Genomic DNA, 23776 nt, shown 5'->3' with positions numbered 1-23776 from the left:
TCTCATATAAAATTTCTCATATCCTATGTAATCGTGGGCCAATCAGTTGCTAAATGTCTTTTAATAGCTTATAAACCTTAAAAGATTCCATTCGCCTGTTTACACCAGAACAATATCTGGCAAACTTGGTTTTTAGCTTGGATACATACCCAGGTTTGCTGTACTGATCGTAAAAGATTTCCATCAAAAGAAACCAATGAATACCCCCATTCACAGAATACTCGAGGAGAACTCCTTGATTACGGCTGTGAGGTGTTATGAGGCAGCCGTACATGAAATAAAACTGAACAAACTCAGCATTAGTGAGATTCAGATCCACAGAAACCAACAAACGACTGCATCCCTGGAGGAACAGGAAACCAAAAGCACATTTTAAATTTCAGTCCAATATAAGGTTGTAAAATTAAAGAGGCATACAGTAAAGAAGTTATGAGCAATATCATAATGCATTTAAAGTAATAACTAGGATATTCTTAGTTGGTGTTGTGTATACAATTATCTATCAATCTAAGCAGTGATGCTATATAGCTGCTATTTGATACTATTTTGAAAAGTGAGTGAAGTACCTAGATAAAATTGAGGAAGAATAATGTAACTGTTTCTAAGGACATCTTCCTTTGCCCACCCTAGAGCACACATCTATTGGGCATAAGGGGATGGTGCATTTTAATACATTTGCTCATTACAATGCTAGTTACACATGCAGCAGTATGCCTTTTCTCCTTACACATATGAACTAATGTCTAACTGTGGAACAGCAATTTTATAGATGTTAGTTTAATAACATTAAATTGTATTTTACAGGCATAATCAAATATCTAATAACATAGACATCTGTATCTCTGAAATGCATCACACAGCAATAATGAATGGGCGACCACAGGGAATTTAATTCAGTGCTTATAAAAATTGGTTAAGAAAAGAAGAGCAACATTTATTAAACATGTTCGGAACACAATGACTTTGAAACACAGCATTGGTCTAGGGGTAATCATTAAGGCCGTTGTGACAGCTTGATGAATGCAGGGTGCTAGGTAGGTGAAAGTGATGGATTGCTGACACTTCATATATACTGTAATTCCCTCAGTATACTGCATGTTCACTGTATATTTACTTTTCAATTGACACTTTTGTTGGCTGCGTGATCACTGAAAGGGGGAACAGCAGTCGCTGTAGAAGATCAATTATAAAAGTAATAATAGGGAGTAAGATGATCACGCTGACAAATGATCATAGGATAAAACTAATTTGCGCACCTATAGGCATATGCACAATACAGTACCATCATACTTCTGTGCACACCTGCCTTCAGACATAGATGCATACAGTGACCAGGGCCGGATTTACATAGTGGGCGCCCCTAGGCCCACTGCCTTGCATCACCCCTGTCTCCTCTATTCACCTCTTTATTCGTGCAAATTTTCATCATTTGGACTGGAGCAATGGTAATTGGCGCACGGGAAATTAAAAAAATTATTGTATCTCCAGCACATGCCCAATGTTTTTGTGGGTGTGGTTGGGCAGCATGCCGCCCCCCTAAAATCCTGCCTTCTTAGGCCCGGGCCTAGGTGGCCTTTCCACAAATCCAGGCCTGACAGTAACCAGCAGACTAATATGTACACCACCATTCAGGCATACCTGTACATATACCTACAATATTTAGACCTGACTGATTATCTGCTTACGGAACAACAAATATTATACTGGCATCTTGTTCACTATTATATATTTTCTTTTTTCAAAGCACAAAAGCTCACTTAAATCTAAAATAATACATATTCTGTTTTCATAAGTATTCAGTTTCCACAAACCCACTTTTACAGCAGCTTGACCAAAAAAAGAGAAAGAAGTTGGGATTTTAGCAAGTTATTGAAATAAAAGCAGGACATTTGAAGCAAATCATTTACAGGATCATTTACGAAAGCACGGACACAGGTGTTTCTAAAATATGTTCAGAATTAAGCATAAATCCCATCCAGTGGATTGTGCCATACTTAAAAGTCTTATCTATACTATGATTATTGGGTAACTTAACTTTACCAGTATGATTTTATTGTAGCAGTTCTCAAATATGCAATATATTAAGTTTACTGGAAAGTTTACGCATCCACTCTATCCTTTTCCACCTAGGCTGTTCATAATATATGATCAAAATACATGGTCTGAGCCTATCCTGGTGATAAATGTAATGATGAAGATCTCTGGCTGTCGGGATCCAGCAGATCTGGCTCAAGCTGAGCTGACATCTCCTCAGGCCTGTGTTCCCACTCCGGCGCCTGTTGCTGGGTCGAGCGCGTGTCCTGATGCGCGCGTGCGTTTAGACGCGGGCGCGCATTTACGTGCGCGCGCTCTGACGCGGGCGCGCGTTCTGACGCGGGCGCGCATTTGCGTGCACGCGCGCGTTCTGACGCAGGCGCGCATTCTGATTTCGACTACGGCTTGTTCCTGACTACTCTTCTGATTATCCCTGGATTCCTGCATTTGCTCGTCTGATCTCGACCTTGGCTTTCCTGACTACTCCTCTGGATTTCCCTCAACTGGTACCTGGTTCTTGATCGTTTTCTGTGTATGACCCGGCCTGTTCCTGACTTCGCTTCGTCACCTGCAGATAAGTGCTGGCCCTTATTACGAACTGTTATTTCTGCGGGCTCACCTAGCACTCCTGCTATTCCTTATCTGGGGGCGTCCTGTATCAACCCTCAGGGCGCAACCCAGTGGGAAGCGTGGGGGAGGCTCATACCTTCGGACTCGCCTCGACTCCTGACAGTATCACCTCGCCATGGAGTCCGAAGAACCAGCGCTCTCCCCTTTAGAAATCGTTGCTCAGCAATTAGCTGGTCTTACTCGGGCTGTTCGAGATTTACAAGGGGGCTACCAACAACTACAGACCCAGATGCAAGACATGACTGTTGCTGCCGCTCCTCCTCCTGGACCCCCAGTTTCGGTTGCTTTCCCGAGAGTAGCTTCTTCTTCCACACATCCGACGCCCGAGCCCAAGATACCACTTCCTGAACGCTTTTCAGGAGATCGAGCTAAATTCAGGGCTTTTGAAAATGACTGTCGACTCATGTTTTCCCTGAAAAGTCAATCTTATGCTACAGAACAAATCAGGGTGGGAGTGATTATGTCCGGATAACCCAAGACTTGGGCTCATCGTCTGTTTGAAACCCAAAGTCCCCTACTGGCTAGTGTGGATATATTTTTTTTCAGCTATGGCTCAGATCTATGACGATCCTAAGAGGTCCGACACTGCTGAAACTATGATCCGGACTCTTTGTCAGGGCAAACGCCCAGTAGAAGATTATGTGACGGATTTCCGCACCTATGCCACTGACACCGAGTGGAATGACAAGGCCCTCAGACATCAATTCCGCTTGGGTTTGAGTCCTACTCTGAAGGATGAGTTAGCCAGAGTAGGAGTACCTGATTCATTGGAGTCTTTGATCGACCTGTGTGTACAGATTGATCGTCGTCTAAGGGAGAGACGCGCAGAGAGAGCTGCAACACCTTCTTTTGGAGCATCCTGGGTACTACCTAAGGCCCCTCTGCCTTCATACGTCTCTGCAACTTCGTCATCTATTTCCTCCCCTGCTTCGATAACAACTGCTCCTGAACCTATGCAGATTGGACTTTTGAGAACAGCTATCTCAGCTCAGGAGAGGTCTCGCAGAAGAGAGAACAATTTATGCCTTTACTGCGGTCTGTCTGGTCATTTTTTGAGGAACTGTCCTACCCGACCAGGGGGCAGGGCCGCCATCAGGGGGGGACAGGGGGGACTGTTGTCCCGGGCCCGGATGTTTTGGGGAGTTAAGGGGGGCCCGGCCGTGCTGCACTTACTTGCACTTACTTGCACAGCCGGTCCCCTGCATCCGAGCTCCGTGCGCCTTTACCGGGACTTACATTTCACTGGCGAATCAGAGCACAAGAAACTGAAGATACCGGCATCTGAACTCCCTGGCTAAGGTACGTGCAGTTTTTTTTTTCTTTTAACTTGTGGGAGCCCTGACCAATTGTTTTTTTAAATGTGTGGGGGCCCTTTGCTAGTTTTTTTTTTCTTTAAGATGTGTGGGGGCCCTGGATAATAGTTTTTTTAAAAAAAATGTGTGGGGGCCCTTTGCTATTTTTTTTTTTTAAGATGTGTGGGGGCCCTGGTTAATTGTTTTTTTTTTGTAAAAAATGTGTGGGGGCCCTGGCTAATTGTTTTTTTTTGTAAAAAATGTGTGGGGGCCCTGGATAATTGTTTTTTTTTTTAAGATGCGTGGGGGCCCTGGTTAATTGGGTTTTTTTTGTAAAAAATGTGTGGGGGCCCTGGATAATTGTTTTTTTTTTTTAAGATGCATGGGGGCCCTGGCTAATTGTTTTTTTTTTTAAATGTGTGGGGGCCCTTTCTATTTTTTTTTTAAGATGTGTGGGGGCCCTGTTAATTGGGTTTTTTTTGTAAAAAATGTGTGGGGGCCCTGGCTAATTGTTTTTTTTTGTAAAAAATGTGTGGGGGCCCTGGCTAATTGTTTTTTTTTTTTTTTTAAATGTGTGGGGGCCCTGGCTAATTGGTTTTTTTTTGTAAAAAATGTGTGGGGGCCCTGGCTAATTGTTTTTTTTTTTTTTTTAAATGTGTGGGGGCCCTTTGCTATTTTTTTTTTTTTTAAGATAAGTGGGGGCCCTGGCTAATTGTTTTTTATTTTTTAAAGATGCGTGGAGGCCCTAGCTCATTGTTTGTTTTTTTTTTTAAATGTGTGGGGCCCTGGCCACCAATGTTTTTTTTCTTTAACCACCACCTGACCACCAAAACTTGTAGGAGGGGTCTGGCTAATTGTTTTTTTTTTTTAAATGTGTGGGGGCCCTTTCTATTTTTTTTTTAAGATGTGTGGGGGCCCTGTTAATTGGGGTTTTTTTGTAAAAAATGTGTGGGGGCCCTGGCTAATTGTTTTTTTTTGTAAAAAATGTGTGGGGGCCCTGGCTAATTGTTTTTTTTTTTTTTTAAATGTGTGGGGGCCCTGGCTAATTGGTTTTTTTTTGTAAAAAATGTGTGGGGGCCCTTTGTTATTTTTTTTTTTTTTTAAGATAAGTGGGGGCCCTGGCTAATTGTTTTTTATTTTTTAAAGATGCGTGGGGGCCCTGGCTCATTGTTTGTTGTTTTTTTAATGTGTGGGGGCCCTGGCTCATTGTTTGTTTGTTTTTTTAAATGTGTGGGGCCCTGGCCACCAATGTTTTTTTTCTTTAACCACCACCTGACCACCAAAACTTGTAGGAGGGGTCTGGGCACCAAAGTTATTTTTTTAACTTGTAGGGGGGCACTTCATGTTTTAATGCCTGTGTCTTGTGTGGCCTTCATACTGAGGGAGGGGTGGCGAGGGGGGGCCCCAGAAAATTTTGTTGTGTGGGGCCCCGTGATTTCTGATGGCAGCCCTGCCAGGGGGTAAGCATATTCATCCGACTTATTTTCCGTCCTCATCCTCCTCCTCTCGAGAATTGCCTATGCTCATTGTTCCTATTTCTCTACAGTGGCCCCAAGGGTTCCTAAGGAGTAAAGTCGTCATAGACTCGGTTGTTTTGTCGATAAAGAATTTATTAAAGCTCACAATATTCCGACCCGACCCAAGAATCAACCATTTCTTGTGAGGACAGCAGATGGCTCCCAACTTTCCTCTGGACCAGTGATGTTAGAGACCACACCACTTATTGTTATCACTGACTCTAATCATGTTGAGACTTTATCTTTTGATGTGGTGTCCTCTCCTCTTTTCCCGTTAATTTTTGGTTTCCCATGGTTGAAGTTACACAATCCCTCAATAAATTGGAGCACTGGGGCATTACAATTTTCGTCTGTGGCTTGTATTTCTCATTTCTTTATGCCCAAGACCACTTCTAAAACATTTGCTTTGTGTTCACCTCAAGATCCTCGTTTTCAGGTTATTCCTTCTTTTCTTCAGGACTACATGGATGTCTTTGATCAAAAGGGAGCTGACACACTACCCCCTCATCGAATTTATGATTGTCCTGTAGATTTGCTTCCTGGGGCTCCAATTCCTTTCGGACGTATTTACCCTCTGTCTGAGCCTGAACTGTTGGTCCTGAAAGATTATATCAACGGGAATTTGAAGAAAGGGTTTATTCGTCCTTCCACTTCACCTGCAGGGGCGGGTATTTTCTTTGTGGAGAAAAAGGACCATTCCTTACGGCCCTGCATTGATTACAGACACTTAAATCAAATCACTGTAAAAAATCGTTACCCGTTACCTCTTATTCCTGAATTATTCCAAAACCTTCGTGGGGCCAAGATTTTTTCTAAATTAGACTTGCGAGGGGCGTATAATTTGGTAAGGATTCGTCAAGGAGATGAGTGGAAGACGGCTTTTCGAACCCGTTTTGGACATTATGAGTACCTCGTTATGCCATTTGGTTTGTGCAACGCACCTGCTACTTTTCAGCATTTTGTTAATGACATTTTCAGAGATTTTTTGGATCAATTTTTGATTGTCTATCTAGACGATATCTTAATTTTTTCTTCCTCCGAACAAGACCATGAGGTGAAACTAAGGAAGGTTTTTAACCGTCTGCGAACTCATCGTTTGTATGCCAAACTGGAGAAATGCGAATTTTGCAAGTCTTCAGTGGAGTTCCTGGGGTTTGTGATCTCTTCTGATGGAGTTTGCATGGACAAGAAGAAGGTGTCCGCTATTCTAGATTGGCCTGTTCCTTCTTCCCGGAAAGCAGTACAAAGTTTCGTCGGATTTGCGAATTTTTATAGAAAGTTTATTAAGGACTTTTCTAAGATCATCGCTCCTATCACAGATTTAACCAGTTCCACTAAACACTTTCAGTGGACTGCACAAGAGGCATTTGATCAATTAAAACATCTGTTTACGTCTGCTGCTGTCTTAAAGCATCCTAACCCTGTACTGCCTTACATTCTAGAAGTTGATGCGTCTGAAACTGCTATTGGTGCTATTTTATCCCAGAGGACCGGCAATAACAACACTCTTCATCCTGTGGCTTTCTTTTCTAAGAAACTCTCCATTTCAGAGAAGAATTATGATGTTTCTGACCGGGAACTCTTGGCCATTAAAGCAGCATTTGAAGAATGGCGTCATTTGTTGGAAGGAGCATCGCACCCGATTATTATTTTTTCAGACCATAAAAATCTGGAGTATTTAGGAACCGCCAAACGTCTCAAACCAAGACAAGCCAGGTGGGCATTGTTTTTTTCTCGTTTTAATTTCCATATAACCTATAGGCCTGGCTCTAAAAACAAGAAAGCTGATGTTCTTTCACGGTTACACAGTCAGGAAGAGGATCCTTTTCCCCCGGATACGATACTTCGTCCTCAGAATTTCTTTCTTCTTCAGAGTGAACTTTTTTCAAAGATCAAAGACGCGTCCTCTTCTTTATCTCCACACGGGGAGTTGCAAGTTTGTGATGGGTTATTTTTTTTGAAAGACAAAGTTTTCATTCCAGAAACACTTCGTTTAGAGACCCTAAGATTACTTTATGATCATCCATTGGCGGGTCATATGGGATATGTTAAGACTTTAGATCTTGCTCAAAGGTTCTTCTTCTGGCCTCACATGGCTAAGGACTGCAAGGATTACGTATCTTCTTGTGAGACTTGTGCTCGGTTTAAGGATTCACATGTTAAACCTCTGGGGTTGCTACGTCCTTTACCTGTGCCTACTCGATTATGGGATTCCATTTCCGTTGATTTCATTGTAGAGCTTCCTCCCTCGCAAGGATACAATACAATTTTTGTAATTGTGGATCGACTCTCCAAGATGGCACATTTTGTTCCCCTCTCCGGTATACCTTCTGCATCTTCTACGGCTGAGGTGTTTATTAAAGAAGTCGTCAGACTCCATGGAGTTCCAGACGAGATTGTGTCGGATCGGGGAGTACAGTTTTTTTTGCTAACTATGGTTTCCATCCGCACATGCTTCCTAATCTTCCTAAGGGTATAGAGGTGCCCGCGGTTCAAGAGAGACTTTCTTTTCTCCTCAATAATACCCTAAGAATTCAACAAGCAATGGCCCAAGCACAGAACAACTTCAAGGGTTTTGCTGATCGTAAGAGAAGGAAGGGTTCTGAGTTTCAAGTTGGAGACCTGGTGTGGTTGTCTACCCGGCACATCAAACTTCCGTGTCCGTCTAAGAAGCTGGGTCAACGATTTTTGGGTCCCTTCCCCATTATTCGACGCGTGAACGAGGTAACTTTCAAACTTAAATTGCCAGCTACTTACAGAATTCATCCTGTTTTTCATGTAGCTTTATTGAAACCCGTGGTGAAGAATACCTTTTCGGGAAGAGACCACAGTCCCCCAGCTCCTGACGCGGGCGCGCATTTGCGTGCGCGCGCGCGTTCTGACGCAGGCACGCGTTCTGACGCCAACATGCGTCCTGGGGTTAAAAGGTCACTCCGACCTAGGCCCAGTGCGAGGTGATCGTCTTACTGACACTAAGCGTATACTACTGATGTCTGTTCTGATTTCGACTACGGCTTGTTCCTGACTACTCTTCTGATTATCCCTGGATTCCTGCATTTGCTCGTCTGATCTCGACCTTGGCTTTCCTGACTACTCCTCTGGATTTCCCTCAACTGGTACCTGGTTCTTGATCGTTTTCTGTGTATGACCCGGCCTGTTCCTGACTTCGCTTCGTCACCTGCAGATAAGTGCTGGCCCTTATTACGAACTGTTATTTCTGCGGGCTCACCTAGCACTCCTGCTATTCCTTATCTGGGGGCGTCCTGTATCAACCCTCAGGGCGCAACCCAGTGGGAAGCGTGGGGGAGGCTCATACCTTCGGACTCGCCTCGACTCCTGACACTGGCTTTTTAAAAATGTTATTTGAATAAAATAATAATCAACTGTTATATCAGTGTTGCCTGTTTGCTTCTATGTGTCAGTATGTTCTGTGGCCTCTTTCAGTAAAATATATCAGCCAGATAGCTCTGGTTTGGGTGGGATTACTGAGTAAGCAACTGTCATACAGACTTGTGTCCATCCCTGGTAATTTCCTAACATGAAGTAGTTTTAGGATTTCCTTAGAAGCAATCATTATAAAACACCTTTATAACACATATATATATATGGTAAGAATGTTTTTTTTTTTTTTTTACGCAGAAGCAAGCTTTCATTTGGAGACTGTTTGTTCAAAGTGTTTTTCTTCATTTCCAAAATCAGAACTGAATGTGCCATAAAATGTGTCAAAGAACAATGTAAGAAATATCAAAACAGTAAAAAAACCATAAATGATCTTACTAACCCCACTGAAGTGAAGCGCCATCCCAGAGGCCACAGCACCACATACACTACTAAGCTTTCCTCCATTCACAGTCAGCCAGTTGTTGCTGGATGGAGCTCGGTTAAATGTGTCCTTCAGTTGTGTTGGGAGAGACGCTTCTGGTTCATCACAATAAAGTCCTCCCCAGTTGTCATCACACCTGTACACAGATACATTGTATAGCTGATTAGAAAATGAAAAGCAAATGCCTCCTCAATGAATCTACCCTACAACATAATTTATAGAATATCTGGAATACATGATACTTAAAGCTTTGTAAACTTAGTACATATTACTAAATAATGTTTCCACTTATACTGTAGATACTGTAGCTCTGGCCTGATGCTGTTTATATGGAAGATGTACATTGGATTTACATGTGACTTTGGTGTAAGCCATGTTAACAACACATACATTACCATTGGGAAACCAATTACAATACTGTGACTGTTAATTTATTTCCTCATATTTTTTTTTACTTCCTCTATACTTACACACAGGTTTCTTGAACACAGCGTCCGTGGCCACTGCAGATATCCACACATCCATCTCCAATATAGACATTATCAATAGCCCATGTCTGCTGTTTGTCAAAAGGTGATGGTTGATTCCAGCGAAATCGGGTAGCTTGAGACCTGACACCAAGAAACCAAAAGGAGGAGCTGATTAGCATAATACTGCCTTACACAAAATTAAGGTCAGATTTATTAGAATCGAAACAGTCGAAACCTAAATGATCCCTAGTAGTTTGAAGTCAGGAAAGTGTTTAACAAATTGATACATTGCAAATCAGATCAATGAGTCAGACAATCAAAATATGTTTGACTGAAGAAAATCTAAACTCTCACACCCCAAACCTTTAACCCTTCATAATGAATGAGCATTGTGATAAAATGAACACAATGCAGGTTAATAGGGAGGCATTAACATTTAAAAATTTTTGTTAAATCTGAACCAATTGGTATATTTCTATTGACATATATAGTTTCACTTCAGTGTATGCGAGTTCATGGAACATGTTAGTAGAGTTCATCTTGTTGGAAGTATCATTTTTAGCATCGACAGCAATGTTATGGGATATGCTGTAGAAGGTGATCAATAACAAACAATTCTTTATGCATTCATTATAATGATTAAGAAGCAAAGATGCGGAAATAAATAGCAAGTGCACCAACTCCACAAAACCTGTAGGTGTCAGTGCTCACAATGTTTTACCTCTGTTCCAGTAATATAAAGCAAAAAGGAGTGAAATAAAATTATTCTTGTAATACTATACCAGAAGAAAATTCTTGGGAGTTAATCCTATGGATTTGTAATGTATGCATTTTGTATTAAAGTATATGCTTGAACAATAAAGAGTAAACGTAGAACAGTAAACATGGAATATGTTTTGTCATTAAAGAGAATATTGATGAAACTCAGACTTCCATATTAGACTAAGCAATTTGCTGAGAATTCTGTTGCATTTGAGCATTCACACTCTCAAGTTAAGCCACAAAGAACCTGGGGTCAGCAATAACCTACAGGAAGCTCACCAGTTTGTTGCCTTACTGAAATTAGTAAAACAGAAGATTCTTAACCTATGTGTTGTGTCCCAGAAATGGGTTCCCATAATGTTAAGAGTGGGTCACCATGATTCCCTTTATTATTGTTTCTACAGTAGAAAATAGTAATTCAAATAATTGGTTCTAAGTCAATTTTTAGGTTACAAAAGCAAATTCGATGAATTTAATTTACTCAGAGAAAAAGGTTTAGAAACACTAACATTGTATACACTCTGGACTGTGGTTTAAAAATATAATAGCGCTGGTAAGATGGGCCCAACAAAACATATGCATGCTCTGCCTGCTGTCAGAATAACAAGAAATAAAAACTATTATCTTAGACCAAGCCCAGAATCTTCCTCTACCATGTCAAACTGTATCACCACAATATCTGGATTTATAACGAACCTTTCTGCAATGTAAACTTGGGGCTTATTTAAGAGTCTTTGTTCCAATAAGGTTGTACCAACTGTCTTATGTTCTGTGATTAGTACAGCTTCAAACTCATTGTCAGACTTATTCTGGAGTTGGACATGTCTTGATTGGGCAAATGTATGCCTCCAGTTGGACCAAAGTTGAAGCATATCAAAACTTTAGTGTGGCCAATGTGAAGATTAAAAAAAGAGGATAAACAGAAGCAAAATATGGACTGTCAACAAATTAGAGCCTCTGCACTAAGTCATATCAAGATATATTTCTAGTCACTGTGCAGTATTTCCTCAAATTTGATTTACAAGAAAAGTAAACCACATGGCCCTCTGTCAATGAAAGAACCTCTTGACTACAAATTAAAATACAGTGAAACGGCATTAATGCCAATACACCGAACACCATGGATCAATAAAATCAAGTAAACTCTGCTCTTGGATCTTTTTCAGCTGGGAAACAAATAAGTCTAGAATACAGTTATATTTCTTAGCTGATTTGGTGTTTCACAATTGGAAAGGTACAAAAAAGCAATTTTGTGTTATCCTTTTGTGGTATCATGTTTTGTACCATTTTAAGGACTAGGAATAGATCTCATCATTGTCAAGGCTACTGAGAATATCCAGTAAAAGACTAGAACATGAGTGTTTCACTTAGCTATATACTGATGTTGGTACATGTTTAAATTCTACACACTGACTCATGTACAAGTAAATAATTTAATCTTAATGCATACAACACTCCTTTCAGTGTATATATCTACAGTCATACCCAAATTTTAAATTTTCCAGGGGACCAAAGATCCAGGAAAACATAAAATATCAGGGTTTGACTACGTACTGATTATACTATGTACTGATTATGGTAGAAATCAACCCCAACGTTGGTATTGTATATACATTGGTGTAAAAGTGGCCTACGACTTTTGGGAACCTGCCTTCGGGTTACTTGCAATAACCTATAATTTTTCATGCAAAAACAATATTGAAACAGCCCCAGAGACACATATTGAGTATCATTTCTTAGTTTTTTTAGTGCCTCCCCCTCCCTGGCTTTGATGGACCACAAACTCTCAGTTTGCCTTCAATTGTGTGGCTTGCCCCAAGGTCCCCAAGGTCTGACAAGATGGATACAACAAACATGTTACTCATTTTTCAATCAGAGAAAACATGAAGAGTTTGTAACATTTTTTTCTAAAATCTCACCTGGTATAAGGAGGCAGAGGCAAAGTAAATCTGGTCCATTTGTTGAATGTATCAGACACCAGTGCCCTCTGCAGCTGATAGTTACTGCATTCTACGTTTGTTGGGAGACAGTCTCTAAGTACTGTATTCCATGAAAGACCAAGATCCACAGAATATTCCAATTCAATTGCTACAATAAGTAAAAAAAACCTTATATTATTTTTATATTTTAATTTTTTTTTGCTTAAGGATAAGAAGCTTAGAGTATAACATATCATTTTATCTTAAATTCTACTCTGGTTTTGCTTTTCTAAGTGTCATGACAGCACAGAAACTGCTGTATCTACCAGCAAACACTAAATAGAGAAATCTGCGGTTTTAATTGCACATGAACTATAGGCAAATTACATTGAAATGAAGATTTTTACAATCATTTACACTGGCAGAGAGAGAGAGAGCTATTTTATCTGCAGAGGTCTCAGCAATTTGTATGGAGATAAGATTGACTGATCTGTATTACCTGCAGTGCATATAACAGTCAATTACAAGGAAAACAGTTTGAATAACCAAATGTAGTATAAACTAGCAGTTGTCTATAAAAACAGTGGCTTTCTGAAATCTGCTTTACTTGTGCCCTCTTACAAATATTGGTACCTAGAATAATGTTTACCAACCAGGGACCAACCTTATACCACCCTTTTCATTATATTTTTAAATTAATAGAGCTGGTGCTGAAGAAACTTTTTGCCTATTGTTTTAATTAGGAAATGTCTATGGTGTTTGGTATTCCTTGCACTAAACAAGGCAAAACCTGAATTGAGAGTAAAGTCACATTTTAATATACATTCATGCAAACAAATCACCAATCCACTGAGAAGCCTTCAGCTGTAGCTGAGGGATGGTAAGTGGGCTTCTTATTTTGGTTACAGTATATTAATTTATCAATACAGTAACCTCATTGGGTTAAAGTTTATGGCAATCAGGCATTTGCAGTTTCTTAATTGCCTCCACAAAAGTCCTATCAACACTGAAAACTGCTTCAGATTACATTCCCCCCATATTTGTAAAGCTTATATTTCAGTACCCGATAACCTTACCATAACAAGAATCAGTTACTGAGCATGAAGCTGCAAAGTCAATCTGCAAGAAGGAATCCTCGTTTACTGCAATGTCCGTGGTCACAACATAACGAGTGCTTGCCTTCTCAATAAATACAAGGGCATCTCCACTAGATCCACACACAGCCATTTTTGTGCCTCCTGGGTGGAGAAGCCACTTTCTGTTATCCAGACTGGAAAAATCATCTTCAATAACAGTGTTTCCAGAAACATTTCCACCAATGAGAATCTGCAAAAACAGAATAGTGCTTTCATAATTTCACAAAAGTATTTTGAGGTTATTTATACACACACACACCCATACATATGCATGGACCCATGTATCTGGGAGCTACTAGGAGCATCTCTGGAGGCACTAAAGGTTTGTGGTTGCCTTGGGCTGGTAAAGCCCAAAACATAATTTTCTAGCCTATTCTTGGTAAACTTGGTTATAGAGATTAATAATTGATAAAAAATGTAATCTCAAATGTAAAAGTAAAAAGATTCAGTATTATATTACTTCTAAGTGAATTCTTTATTGGAGGTGTTTGATGGGTTTCTGCTACTAATGGGGGGAATATAATATGTTTCACTAGGGCAAAAAACCTGCGCAAAGACGCTTATGAACCTTAGCAACCATTTTTGCTTAATTTTTGACTGATTACTACTTCCTTGCAAAGTTTGCGACCAAACATTTGCAGCAATTATATGCAATGTAATATTCGCCAGCGATTGATTTTACATTGCAAGCAGTGCTAAACATTCGCAAAGATGCCATTTTAAATAAGGCTTGAGACTTTTAATTACATTCCCCCTTAATAGTTTTAGGTTTCTCATCCAATGACTATCCTAGGAACACAACAAATTGACTGATTTAATTTTATTGTTTCTTACTTGATCAATGACCCATGGGCTATAGAAATGTCCATTCTCAGATGGCTGCCACCACCGCAGACGAGTAGATGGGGAGCGGGCCTTTAGAGGGATTTCCAGAGCGATGTATCGGCCCACATTACTGGAATTACTGAAGTGGAACTCCTGTAAAATACTCCATGAAAGTCCACCATCTAATGAAAACTGCAGAAGGACAGGTTGGCTCCTGGGATCTGGAACTGCTTTGCCACATCCTAGGCGCATAAAGAACTGTACAAATCTAAAGGTATAAAGGTACAAAGGCAAGAGTATTACATATTTGTATAACTTTATTGTCTACAAGTAAAATGTAAAATCTGTACCCTAAAAATCTATTTCTTAGTTTTTTTTACAAAGTGGGTTGAATCTCTAAAGTCAGCAAGACATTATATACTGTATGTTTCTCAATCTACAGATGACTAAGATAGATTTGTACATTAAAAAATATAAAAGATATTGTATTAAATTAGATTCGGCGCATCCGACGTGACGCCTGCGATTAGATTCATCATGTCGGAACGGAAGGTATCTCAGGTAAAATGTGCATCCCTTAGTCTTGAAATTCACAATGACATCAATCCGGCTGATGCCATTTACTGGAAACTTAGGGGAAACTTTGCATCATGCACCAAAATCTAGTTTATATGCCAGAATGGGGAACCTAATGCCCATGCCCATAGACTGGCTACAAAATTAGATGGTGAGGAGGGAGAGGAATGTGTGCATTTACATCTAGAAAAAGCTTAATTTAAACGAAAAGTAATTGCTTTTCCCTATGCCTGAGGCACAGAGGAGGGGCTTGCAATATATAATTGACAGCTTAGACTTTTTAACGCGTTTATAACAAGTGTGGTTGTTTTAATTAAAAAAAAGAATTTAAGTTTCATGTTTAATTTGAAAAGTACTTAAAGTCCCCTTTTAGTACACTGACAGACGTATTCAGATATAACAGTGACTATAGACCCACATGTCCTTGTTTATTTATAATTGTCCCACTGTGTGTAATTGGTTTGCTTCTGTTTGTCAAATTGTTTATATTCTACCTAAAATAGTGCTGCAAAATTCATTGGAGCTTTATAAAGAAAAGTAAACTTTTTGAAAAGAGAATGTGAGGATTACTCACCCTGGTGGACTAGTGGCCGGCAGGGACGCCCGCCGTGCTCTCGGCGAGGACGCCCGCCGGTCTTCCTTCCATCAGGTGCCGGTTCCTTAGGGCGCACGCGGCGCACCTCTGCAAGTTTCATAAGTGCAGGCGCTCTGGCGTGATGACGCCAGCGCGCATTGGCGCGAAATTCAACCTCTATAAAAGGAAGTTCCTGGTGCTCTTGTGCTGTTAAAGCTTCTGATTCTGATTATCTGTTGTGACCCCTGACTGTTTTTGACTATCCTGACTTCTGGAATCCTGGCCCTGCCTGGTAATTGACTCTCCTGTAACCTTATCCCCTCTGATTGATCTCTTGGTTTGCACTCTGCCTGTCCCGACTCGGCCTGATCTGACTACGCTTTCTGTCTACGCCTTGTACCGCGACCTTCTGCCCAAAAGACTTTGCATTTCCGTCGTGCCCCTTTGCTCGTTCAGAACCTTTCGCTTGGCACCTCTCTTAATAAGACCTGGCAGCATCTGATTAGCCGAGGGCTCCTGCTGAGGTGAAAGGCAGCTGTTAAAGGCGGAAGCAAGAGCTGAGGACAGGGTGCTTAGCACTGGTTCTGAATTTAGGGTGCCGACCGTGACAGAGAAATTGTGAGATTATAGCATGCCTTCTAAAATCTAAGAGGTTACATAAGTTTATAAGCAAAACTACTTTCTATATAAATATTCTGCATTTTTACCGTGCCAAAGATAGATCTAAATCCCGGGTCATCAGCATTCGTAAACCTTCTTCATTGAAAAACAGGTTGTTCCCACTTGAGAGGATGCCACATTTCCTGGATGTTTTTCCACCACTCACCAGCAGAAATCTGTCTGATTCTAACTGACCTGGATAGATTTAAGACAGCAATAAAGTTAAACCAATAAATAAGCAGCACTGGTTCAGTCTTTGAACAGAGAGTAGAATTAGGGTATATTCCTGCGGTATAAAGAATGGTATAAAGTTTTCCTCTTTTTAATCTATATAAGTATGATCTTCTTCTTAAAGTTATATTTATCTTATTATTGTCAAAATAGGGGATCTGCCCATGAAAGGCTGGTAATCTAAAAGGCTGTTGCAGTACCATATATCAAGAGCAAAGAGGGGTGGATGATCCATAAGGAACTATTTTTTTGAACCTTTGTGGACCAGAAAGAAATAGAGAGACGAAGAAAATTACAATTTTACAATTTGAAAACATGTTTCCTGTTAGTCATTGTTATAGGTGGTCATCATTAATGTAGACTGCATATGTGTCATTCAGTGTAACCTAAACAGTATTCAATGTTCTTTAATTCTGTGTATCAATTAATCTGATCCAGATATATTATAGAATAAATACAACAATCTGACCAACCAGATGCCAACTTTTGAGCAGGCAAATGGGATTTAAGTTGCATTTATCACATTAAGATGTTTTTAAACTAGAGTTCCCAGCTCCCCCCTGGGACTTATGTATTTGGAACAGTGTCTTAACGCCAATCCAAAAAGTGGAACAATTTCTTGTCCTAATCTTGTGCTATAGTTAAGGCTTAAACATGTTGATAGGTGGCATGGCTCCCCTGCAGCATCTGATATGCACATTAAACAACTGGCACATATTAAACACTACTGAAGATCAAATCTCCTATGGCTGCAAAGGAATAAGGGAGTAGTCATACTGTTAGAGTAATCAGCATTTCATAGAAAATTCACATTCAGCATTTTAAAAAGAGTTGTTAATATAGTTTGTACATTATTCATTTTTTTCATAGAGAAGCCAATTGGTTAGTTTCATGAAAATAAGTAAAATCACTTATAATTTAGCTTTTTGATATAGCAGAGCATAGTTCCCAAGGTAATGATCACACATCTGAAACTCCCAATTTAAATCCTCTGCACATCACAAATTACTACAGCCAGTATTTGTACTAAGCCAAGAAAACCTTACCCTCAAAATCATCCTTGAGAAAGTCTGGGTTTTTAGTGCTCACTTTACATGTGGGACCAGAGTAGCCTGGGTCACAGATACACTTTGTTCCATTGATACAACTTCCATGTCCATTACACATCTCTTCACATTGAGGACCAATATAAATATTATCAATGGCCCATGTCACAGGCTGCATAGTGGTGGGATAAAATCCTTGGTACCACCGGAATCTGATTGATCTAGAAAAAATAGATACTTAGATAAGCTCAGATACCCATAGCTCTTATGGATACTGTTTATGCATTCTCATGTGTATACAATGGTGACAGGAAATCATAGTTTAATCAACCACTACGGGGCCAAGACAGACATAACAAGAGCTACAGTGATATTACACTGTGGTATGTAATGCCTCACTGTTTATATTAAATGTATAAAATGTCTAGTATGTACCAGATTCTTTTATATTTTGTAGCTCTGCATGTGTGAAGCCAAGTACGATATACTACTTACCCACATAAACGCAGTTTTCCAAAGTTGATGACTTCCCGCCTCCATCCTTGTGTAGTCCCTGCATAGTAAGTGCTACTTGGGTGATGTTCAGTGGAACACAGAGAATTGATGTGGCTGCTGCTACTGTAGCACAAAGGGAGAAGTAAGTGCCATGTTGCACCAAAATCCCTTGAGAACTCCAGTTTCACAGGATCAGCAGAAGAGCTGTCAGTTGTACACCCCACATTAATCTATTCCAAAGGAAACACAGTTATTGAAAAAAATAATGACACATCAGAAATTCCATTTATTTCCACATGCAGGGAAAAATATTACAAGAAACTATAAGCCAAAGACAAGAAAGTACAAGGATGACAACCTTATGCTTAGTTACAAGATGGCTAAAGATGAAGGAAGCAGTATATAATTTAAGGTAATATTTTCTAAAACCAAAAATACGCATATGCATAAAACATGTAGATTTGTTCATTTTACAAATGAATGCGGTCATATTTATTGGTATGAACTTCCCCTCCACTACCCTTCTATACAGCATCTGGTTGAAGCTGAGGTACAGCATTTAATGATATTTATACAATTAATATTATTACAATGAATTAAATTACAAGTAATTAAAATATTAATACATTTACCTTATGCATGCTCTTTTAAACAGAACATGAAAAAACAGCCCACTGGCCTGTTCACTGTATATTTATGCATTTGTTTTTAAACTTTCCAGGACAGACCAATTTGTTCAGCTTTGTTGGTGTATGTATTTTGGGATACCCCCGCCCTGAAGTGTATATTCCAACCTGTGTTTAAACGAGACCTAAAAAATGTGCCAATTCCTTTTTGTTATTTTAATGAAGTGGGACCATATTCTAACCTCAAATTGAATGATGGTGTTCTCATCCACATCTAGATCTCTTGTAGTGATAGAATGTTCTCCAATTTCATTAGAAACAAACACCATTGCTGAATCTTCCTCCCTAAGGAACAGACAGTCATTTATTCTTATGCAAACCTGCAAACCCTAAACATCTGCAAAACAATTACATTGTATAAGGAGGCTAATAGTGTAATAAAGGTGATGTGAAGAGATGTGTTTATCTCTCTCAGTACCAGTATAAGTAGTGCCTGATGGTTAAAGTAAACCAAGCCACTTATACCCTTAATGGGACTGCACTAGGCAAATCCATTATGGAAAAGGACCTTGGAGTCCTTGTAGATGATAAACTTGGCTGTAGCAAGCAATGCCAGTCAGCAGCATCAAGGGCAAATAAGGTCTTGAGCTGTATTAAAAGGGGCATAGAGTCAAGGGAGGAGGGGGTCATTCTTCCACTGTATAGAGCACTTGTAAGGCCCCATCTAGAATATGCCGTACAGTTTTGGTCTCCATCACTTAAACAGGACATTATTGTATTAGAGAGGGTACAGAGAAGGGCAACTAAGCTGGTAAAAGGTATTGAAAATCTTAGCTATGAGGAAAGACTGGCCAAATTGGGGATGTTCACGCTGGAGAAGAGGCGCTTAAGGGGTGATATGATGACTATGTATAAATATATAAGGGGATCATATAATAATCTCTCTAATGCTTTATTTACCAGTAGGTCTTTCCAGCTGACACGAGGTCACCCATTCCGATTAGAAGAAAAGAGGTTCCGCCTAAATATTCGGAAGGGGTTTTTTACAGTGAGAGCTGTGAAGATGTGGAATTCTCTCCCTGAATCAGTTGTACAGGCTGATACATTAGATAGCTTTAAGAAGGGGTTGGATGGCTTTTTAGCAAGTAAGGGAATACAGGGTTATGGGAAATAGCTCATAGTCCAAGTTGATCCAGGAACTAGTCCGATTGCCATTTTGGAGTCAGGAAGGAATTTTTCCCCCTCTAAGGCAAATTGGAGAGGCTTCAGATGGGTTTTTTGCCTTCCTCTGGATCAACTGGCAGATAGGTAGTTAATAAAAAAAAAAAAAAAAAAAGGTTGAACTCGATGGACATGTGTCTTTTTTCAACCTTACTTACTATGTTACTATGTTACTATGTAAAGTATGTCATGAACACACTTTACAATTAGTGATAAACACGAGTCTCATTGAAGCAATATATATATATATATATATATATATATAGGAGTAACTGCTGATGACACCTTACGCGTTTCGGGAGTTATCCCTTAATCATAGGCTTACCTATGATTAAGGGATAACTCCCGAAACGCGTAAGGTGTCATCAGCAGTTACTCCAATAAACCCCATTTCAGAAGTGCCGTCTGCCGTCTGCTTCTTCGTATCTTTGCTGCTTCCACAGTGGGGACACTGTGAGACTGAGCACCTGAATCGTGGGAAAACGGTGAGCTAGTGCGGTCCTTATTCTTCTTTCTCACCTATATATATATATATATATATATATATATATATATATATATATATATATATAGCCATATATCTATATATCTATTTTGGTCACATATTTAGACCTTTCTCTCTGAATATGCGAAACATTCCAAAGCAGGAGAACTCACACAAAAATATATTATCTGCCTGGGCGCAGGTAACAAATAATATAATATGTTTATGAACTTGGTGGTCAGCTAGCGCACAAACAAAAAATCATACTCACGGTGATCCTTTTGAAGTGTATGGACAATACAAAGCAATGTTTCCGCCTGGATAGAAGAACCAGTTCTCTTCAATGGGACCAAAGTCAAATGTATCCAGAAGGATGGCAGGATTGGCCATATTATTTCCATCAATCACAAAGTCTTCGATAATCCAAACTTCATCTTTTTTTCCTTAACATTTTAAAGAGAGCAGAAAATCAATGAAAGGGAGAGAAGCTGATACTAACAATACCATACGAACTAATGATCTTTTGAAAATTGTATAATAATTAACTCATTGCTCTTAACAATTTTAAGAAAGTGGTGGCATAAGGTGAAAAAAATCTGAAACTTGAGCTAAACCATTTGTGAATTACATTTTACTTCACTTTAATTCCAATTGCAGGCTAACTTCTCTTGTGAATTCCCCATATTTCCCCCATCTCTTTTCTTTTCTTGCATCCTGCATCAGGCAGTTAGTCAGTGCCTGGCTAAAAAGGTAATGGTGCCCTATGCAAACACTCCCTCCATCACCCCTTCCCTGCTCATCAACCAGCCTCTAATTCTGGCTCTTCAGTTAGTATGGGAATCAAAAAACAGGAGAGGTGAATGAGATGGGCTTACAGCCCTTACCCAGCGTCAAGTTTTCTGACCTTCCTCGCCTTATGGTGCTATGTCTTTAAAGGAACAGTTCAGTGTAAAAATAAAAACTGGGTATACAGATAGGCTGTGCGAAATAAAAAATGTTTCTAATATAGTTAGTTAGTAAAAAATGTAATGTATAAAGTTGGAGTGACTGGATGTCTTAACATAATAGCCAGAACACTACTTCCTGCTTTGCAGCTCTATAACTCTGAGTTAGTCAGTGACTTGAAGTGGGGCCACATGGTACATTTCTGTTCAGTGAGTTTGTAATTGATCCTCAGCATTCAGCTCAGATTCAAAAGCAACAGATATGACCCATGTGGCCTCCCCTCAAGTCTCTGATTGGTTACTGCCTGGTAACCATGATAACCAGTCGGTGTAAACCAAGAGAGCTGAAAAGCAGCAAGTAGTGTTCTGTTCTATTATGTTAGACATCCAGTCACTCCAGCCTTTATACATTACATTTTTGCCTAACTAACTATATTACAAACATGTTTTATTTTGCACAGCCTATCTATTTACCCAGTTTTTATTTTTACACTGAACAATTGCTTTAATCAGAGTAGTTCCTAGAAAAGCAGCAATATTAACAAATAAGGATTTCTATATTGTATATAAATGCTTTACCATTGTGATAAGGTTGCCAGAGACGAAAGCGAGTTGCATTGGTCTGAGCAGTGTGTGGCAGAGGAACATTGACAAACAGTACATCTGTGGTTTGGGTGAAATAAAATTCATCCATGAGGTGCCAGGTTATTCCCCCACTAATTGAGTACTGAAGGAGAATAGAATGTGACCTCTCTGGGGTACCTGCAGAAGAAACAGCAGTTTGTCATACTGTTTGTGAAAGAATAATGCTACAAGTAAATGAAAGATTACAATATGCAGATTGACTCACATTTTTCTATTGTTTGATGCACCTGTAATTTTACATACAGTAAATACTAAAAAATACATTTATCGTTTTAACTTTTATTAAGTTTTCCAGAGACAGAGGGAACGGATCATCAGAAAATAATTGTCTTTAGCTGGCCACACATTAAGCATCCAGTTCATCTTTTTCACTGTCAAGTCAAGATAAAGAAACATTGTGCGTGTGTGTGTGTGGCCTGCACAAAAGCTGAAAGGAAATTCTTGGATGGCCAGTGACTTACATCAACAGATATACTGGGATCATTCACCAACCTGATAATACAATGAACCTCCACTTCTGTAGGGGTCTGATCGACCAGCCAGAAGCATACCTCACAGCTGTATATTTTGGCAAGGTACTTCTGAATAAGTGGTGTGGCTTATTAGAAAGTGGCTAGATTTCAGAGTATCAGTGGTTGTAACTGTGAGGTGAGCATACCTTTCCGAATTTGAAGTGCTCATTGGCCATTTTCAGTGATCTTACTGGCTTGTCTGGGGTTAATGGACTGCTCATTGGCAATTTTTGTAGTAATTATACAGGCACATCTAGAGTTATAAGGCCCATTATCCATTTTTTTAGTGATTATACTAACATGTCTAAGGTTAATATGCCCGTTATCCATTGATGTAGCAATTATATTTGCATGACTGGCCTATTTTTGTTAAAATGTGTGTGATATTTAAGGGTGTGACTACAAAGTGTCATTTTTGTTATCTATACAGCAAAAAAAAAATATATATCATGTACATGAATGTTAAGACAGAAGAATGCTGATGCACTAAGGGGGGGGGTGATTTATCAATTTTTAGGTCCATGATTAGAAAAACATTGAGAATTTTTTTTTATCTCAAATATATTTAAGTTTGCTTTTTTTCAAGCTTGAATTTTGATTAACAAATAAAAATATTAAAAAACAAAAAACAAAACTACAACCCTATAGAAGTCAATGGGAATTGTATCTACAGCATATAAACAATCTATTTTTTTTTTAGATTTTTAAAACATTCGAGATTTTACAGCCTTGTTCAAAAATAATGGAACAATGCATTTTCATTCATTTTTCTTAAACTACCAACTGCTACTAAACATGATCACAAACATTGACAAGTCTACCTCCTCATCAGGGGTTATTTAATCTTTTCACAGTTTTTGTGTATATATATATATATATATATATATATATATATATATATATATATATATATATATATATATATATATATATATATATATGCGTTTCATCAGTTTTCTAGAGAACCCATAACTCTTTAAACTGGTTAGAACATGTATATTTGTGTTTATGTGCAACTCATATTACCACACATTTAGCCTCATTAAGCTAGCACCAATGGATAACAATGGCTATATGGATAACAAAAATTACAGTTATAGTAGAGCTGTTGAAATAAATGTTCAAGTGCCATAATGTTTAACTGTTGAAGACATACCTTTAGTAATGAACTTCAATGAAAACTGAATATACAATGTATGTGTGCAGTCAAGATCTCTAGACATAAGCATTCTGAGTCCATCCTGAAAATGAAAAACAACCCTCAGTTACTGTTGCAATATAAATATAACCATTATGTATTGTATATACTGTATTTACAATACTTTTATAAGTTAGGGGGAGTCCTAAACAGTAC

At 39.1% G+C, this 23776-nt stretch overlaps 1 protein-coding gene across 3 annotated transcripts in view; it reads right to left on the bottom strand.

Moving 5' to 3' along the window:
• The window catches only part of reln.L (reelin L homeolog), a 206685-nt gene that overhangs the window by 23426 nt on the left and 159483 nt on the right, over nt 1–23776 (bottom strand). For all 3 annotated transcript variants that reach the window (XM_018252669.2, XM_018252671.2, XM_018252670.2), the window contains exons 37-49: nt 23579–23663; nt 21845–22027; nt 20593–20764; nt 18859–18961; nt 17991–18220; nt 17496–17716; nt 16266–16413; nt 14418–14676; nt 13524–13773; nt 12448–12616; nt 9767–9907; nt 9255–9432; nt 150–343 (exon numbers count right to left, since the gene is read on the bottom strand). In XM_018252669.2, coding sequence (XP_018108158.1) covers nt 150–343; nt 9255–9432; nt 9767–9907; nt 12448–12616; nt 13524–13773; nt 14418–14676; nt 16266–16413; nt 17496–17716; nt 17991–18220; nt 18859–18961; nt 20593–20764; nt 21845–22027; nt 23579–23663 — 2333 coding nt within the window. The remainder of the gene's footprint in view (nt 1–149; nt 344–9254; nt 9433–9766; nt 9908–12447; nt 12617–13523; nt 13774–14417; nt 14677–16265; nt 16414–17495; nt 17717–17990; nt 18221–18858; nt 18962–20592; nt 20765–21844; nt 22028–23578; nt 23664–23776) is intronic.

Source organism: Xenopus laevis, chromosome 3L (assembly GCF_017654675.1).
Source record: "Xenopus laevis strain J_2021 chromosome 3L, Xenopus_laevis_v10.1, whole genome shotgun sequence".
Lineage (NCBI taxonomy): Eukaryota > Metazoa > Chordata > Amphibia > Anura > Pipidae > Xenopus > Xenopus laevis.
This window is presented reverse-complemented; position numbering and strand designations above follow the sequence as displayed.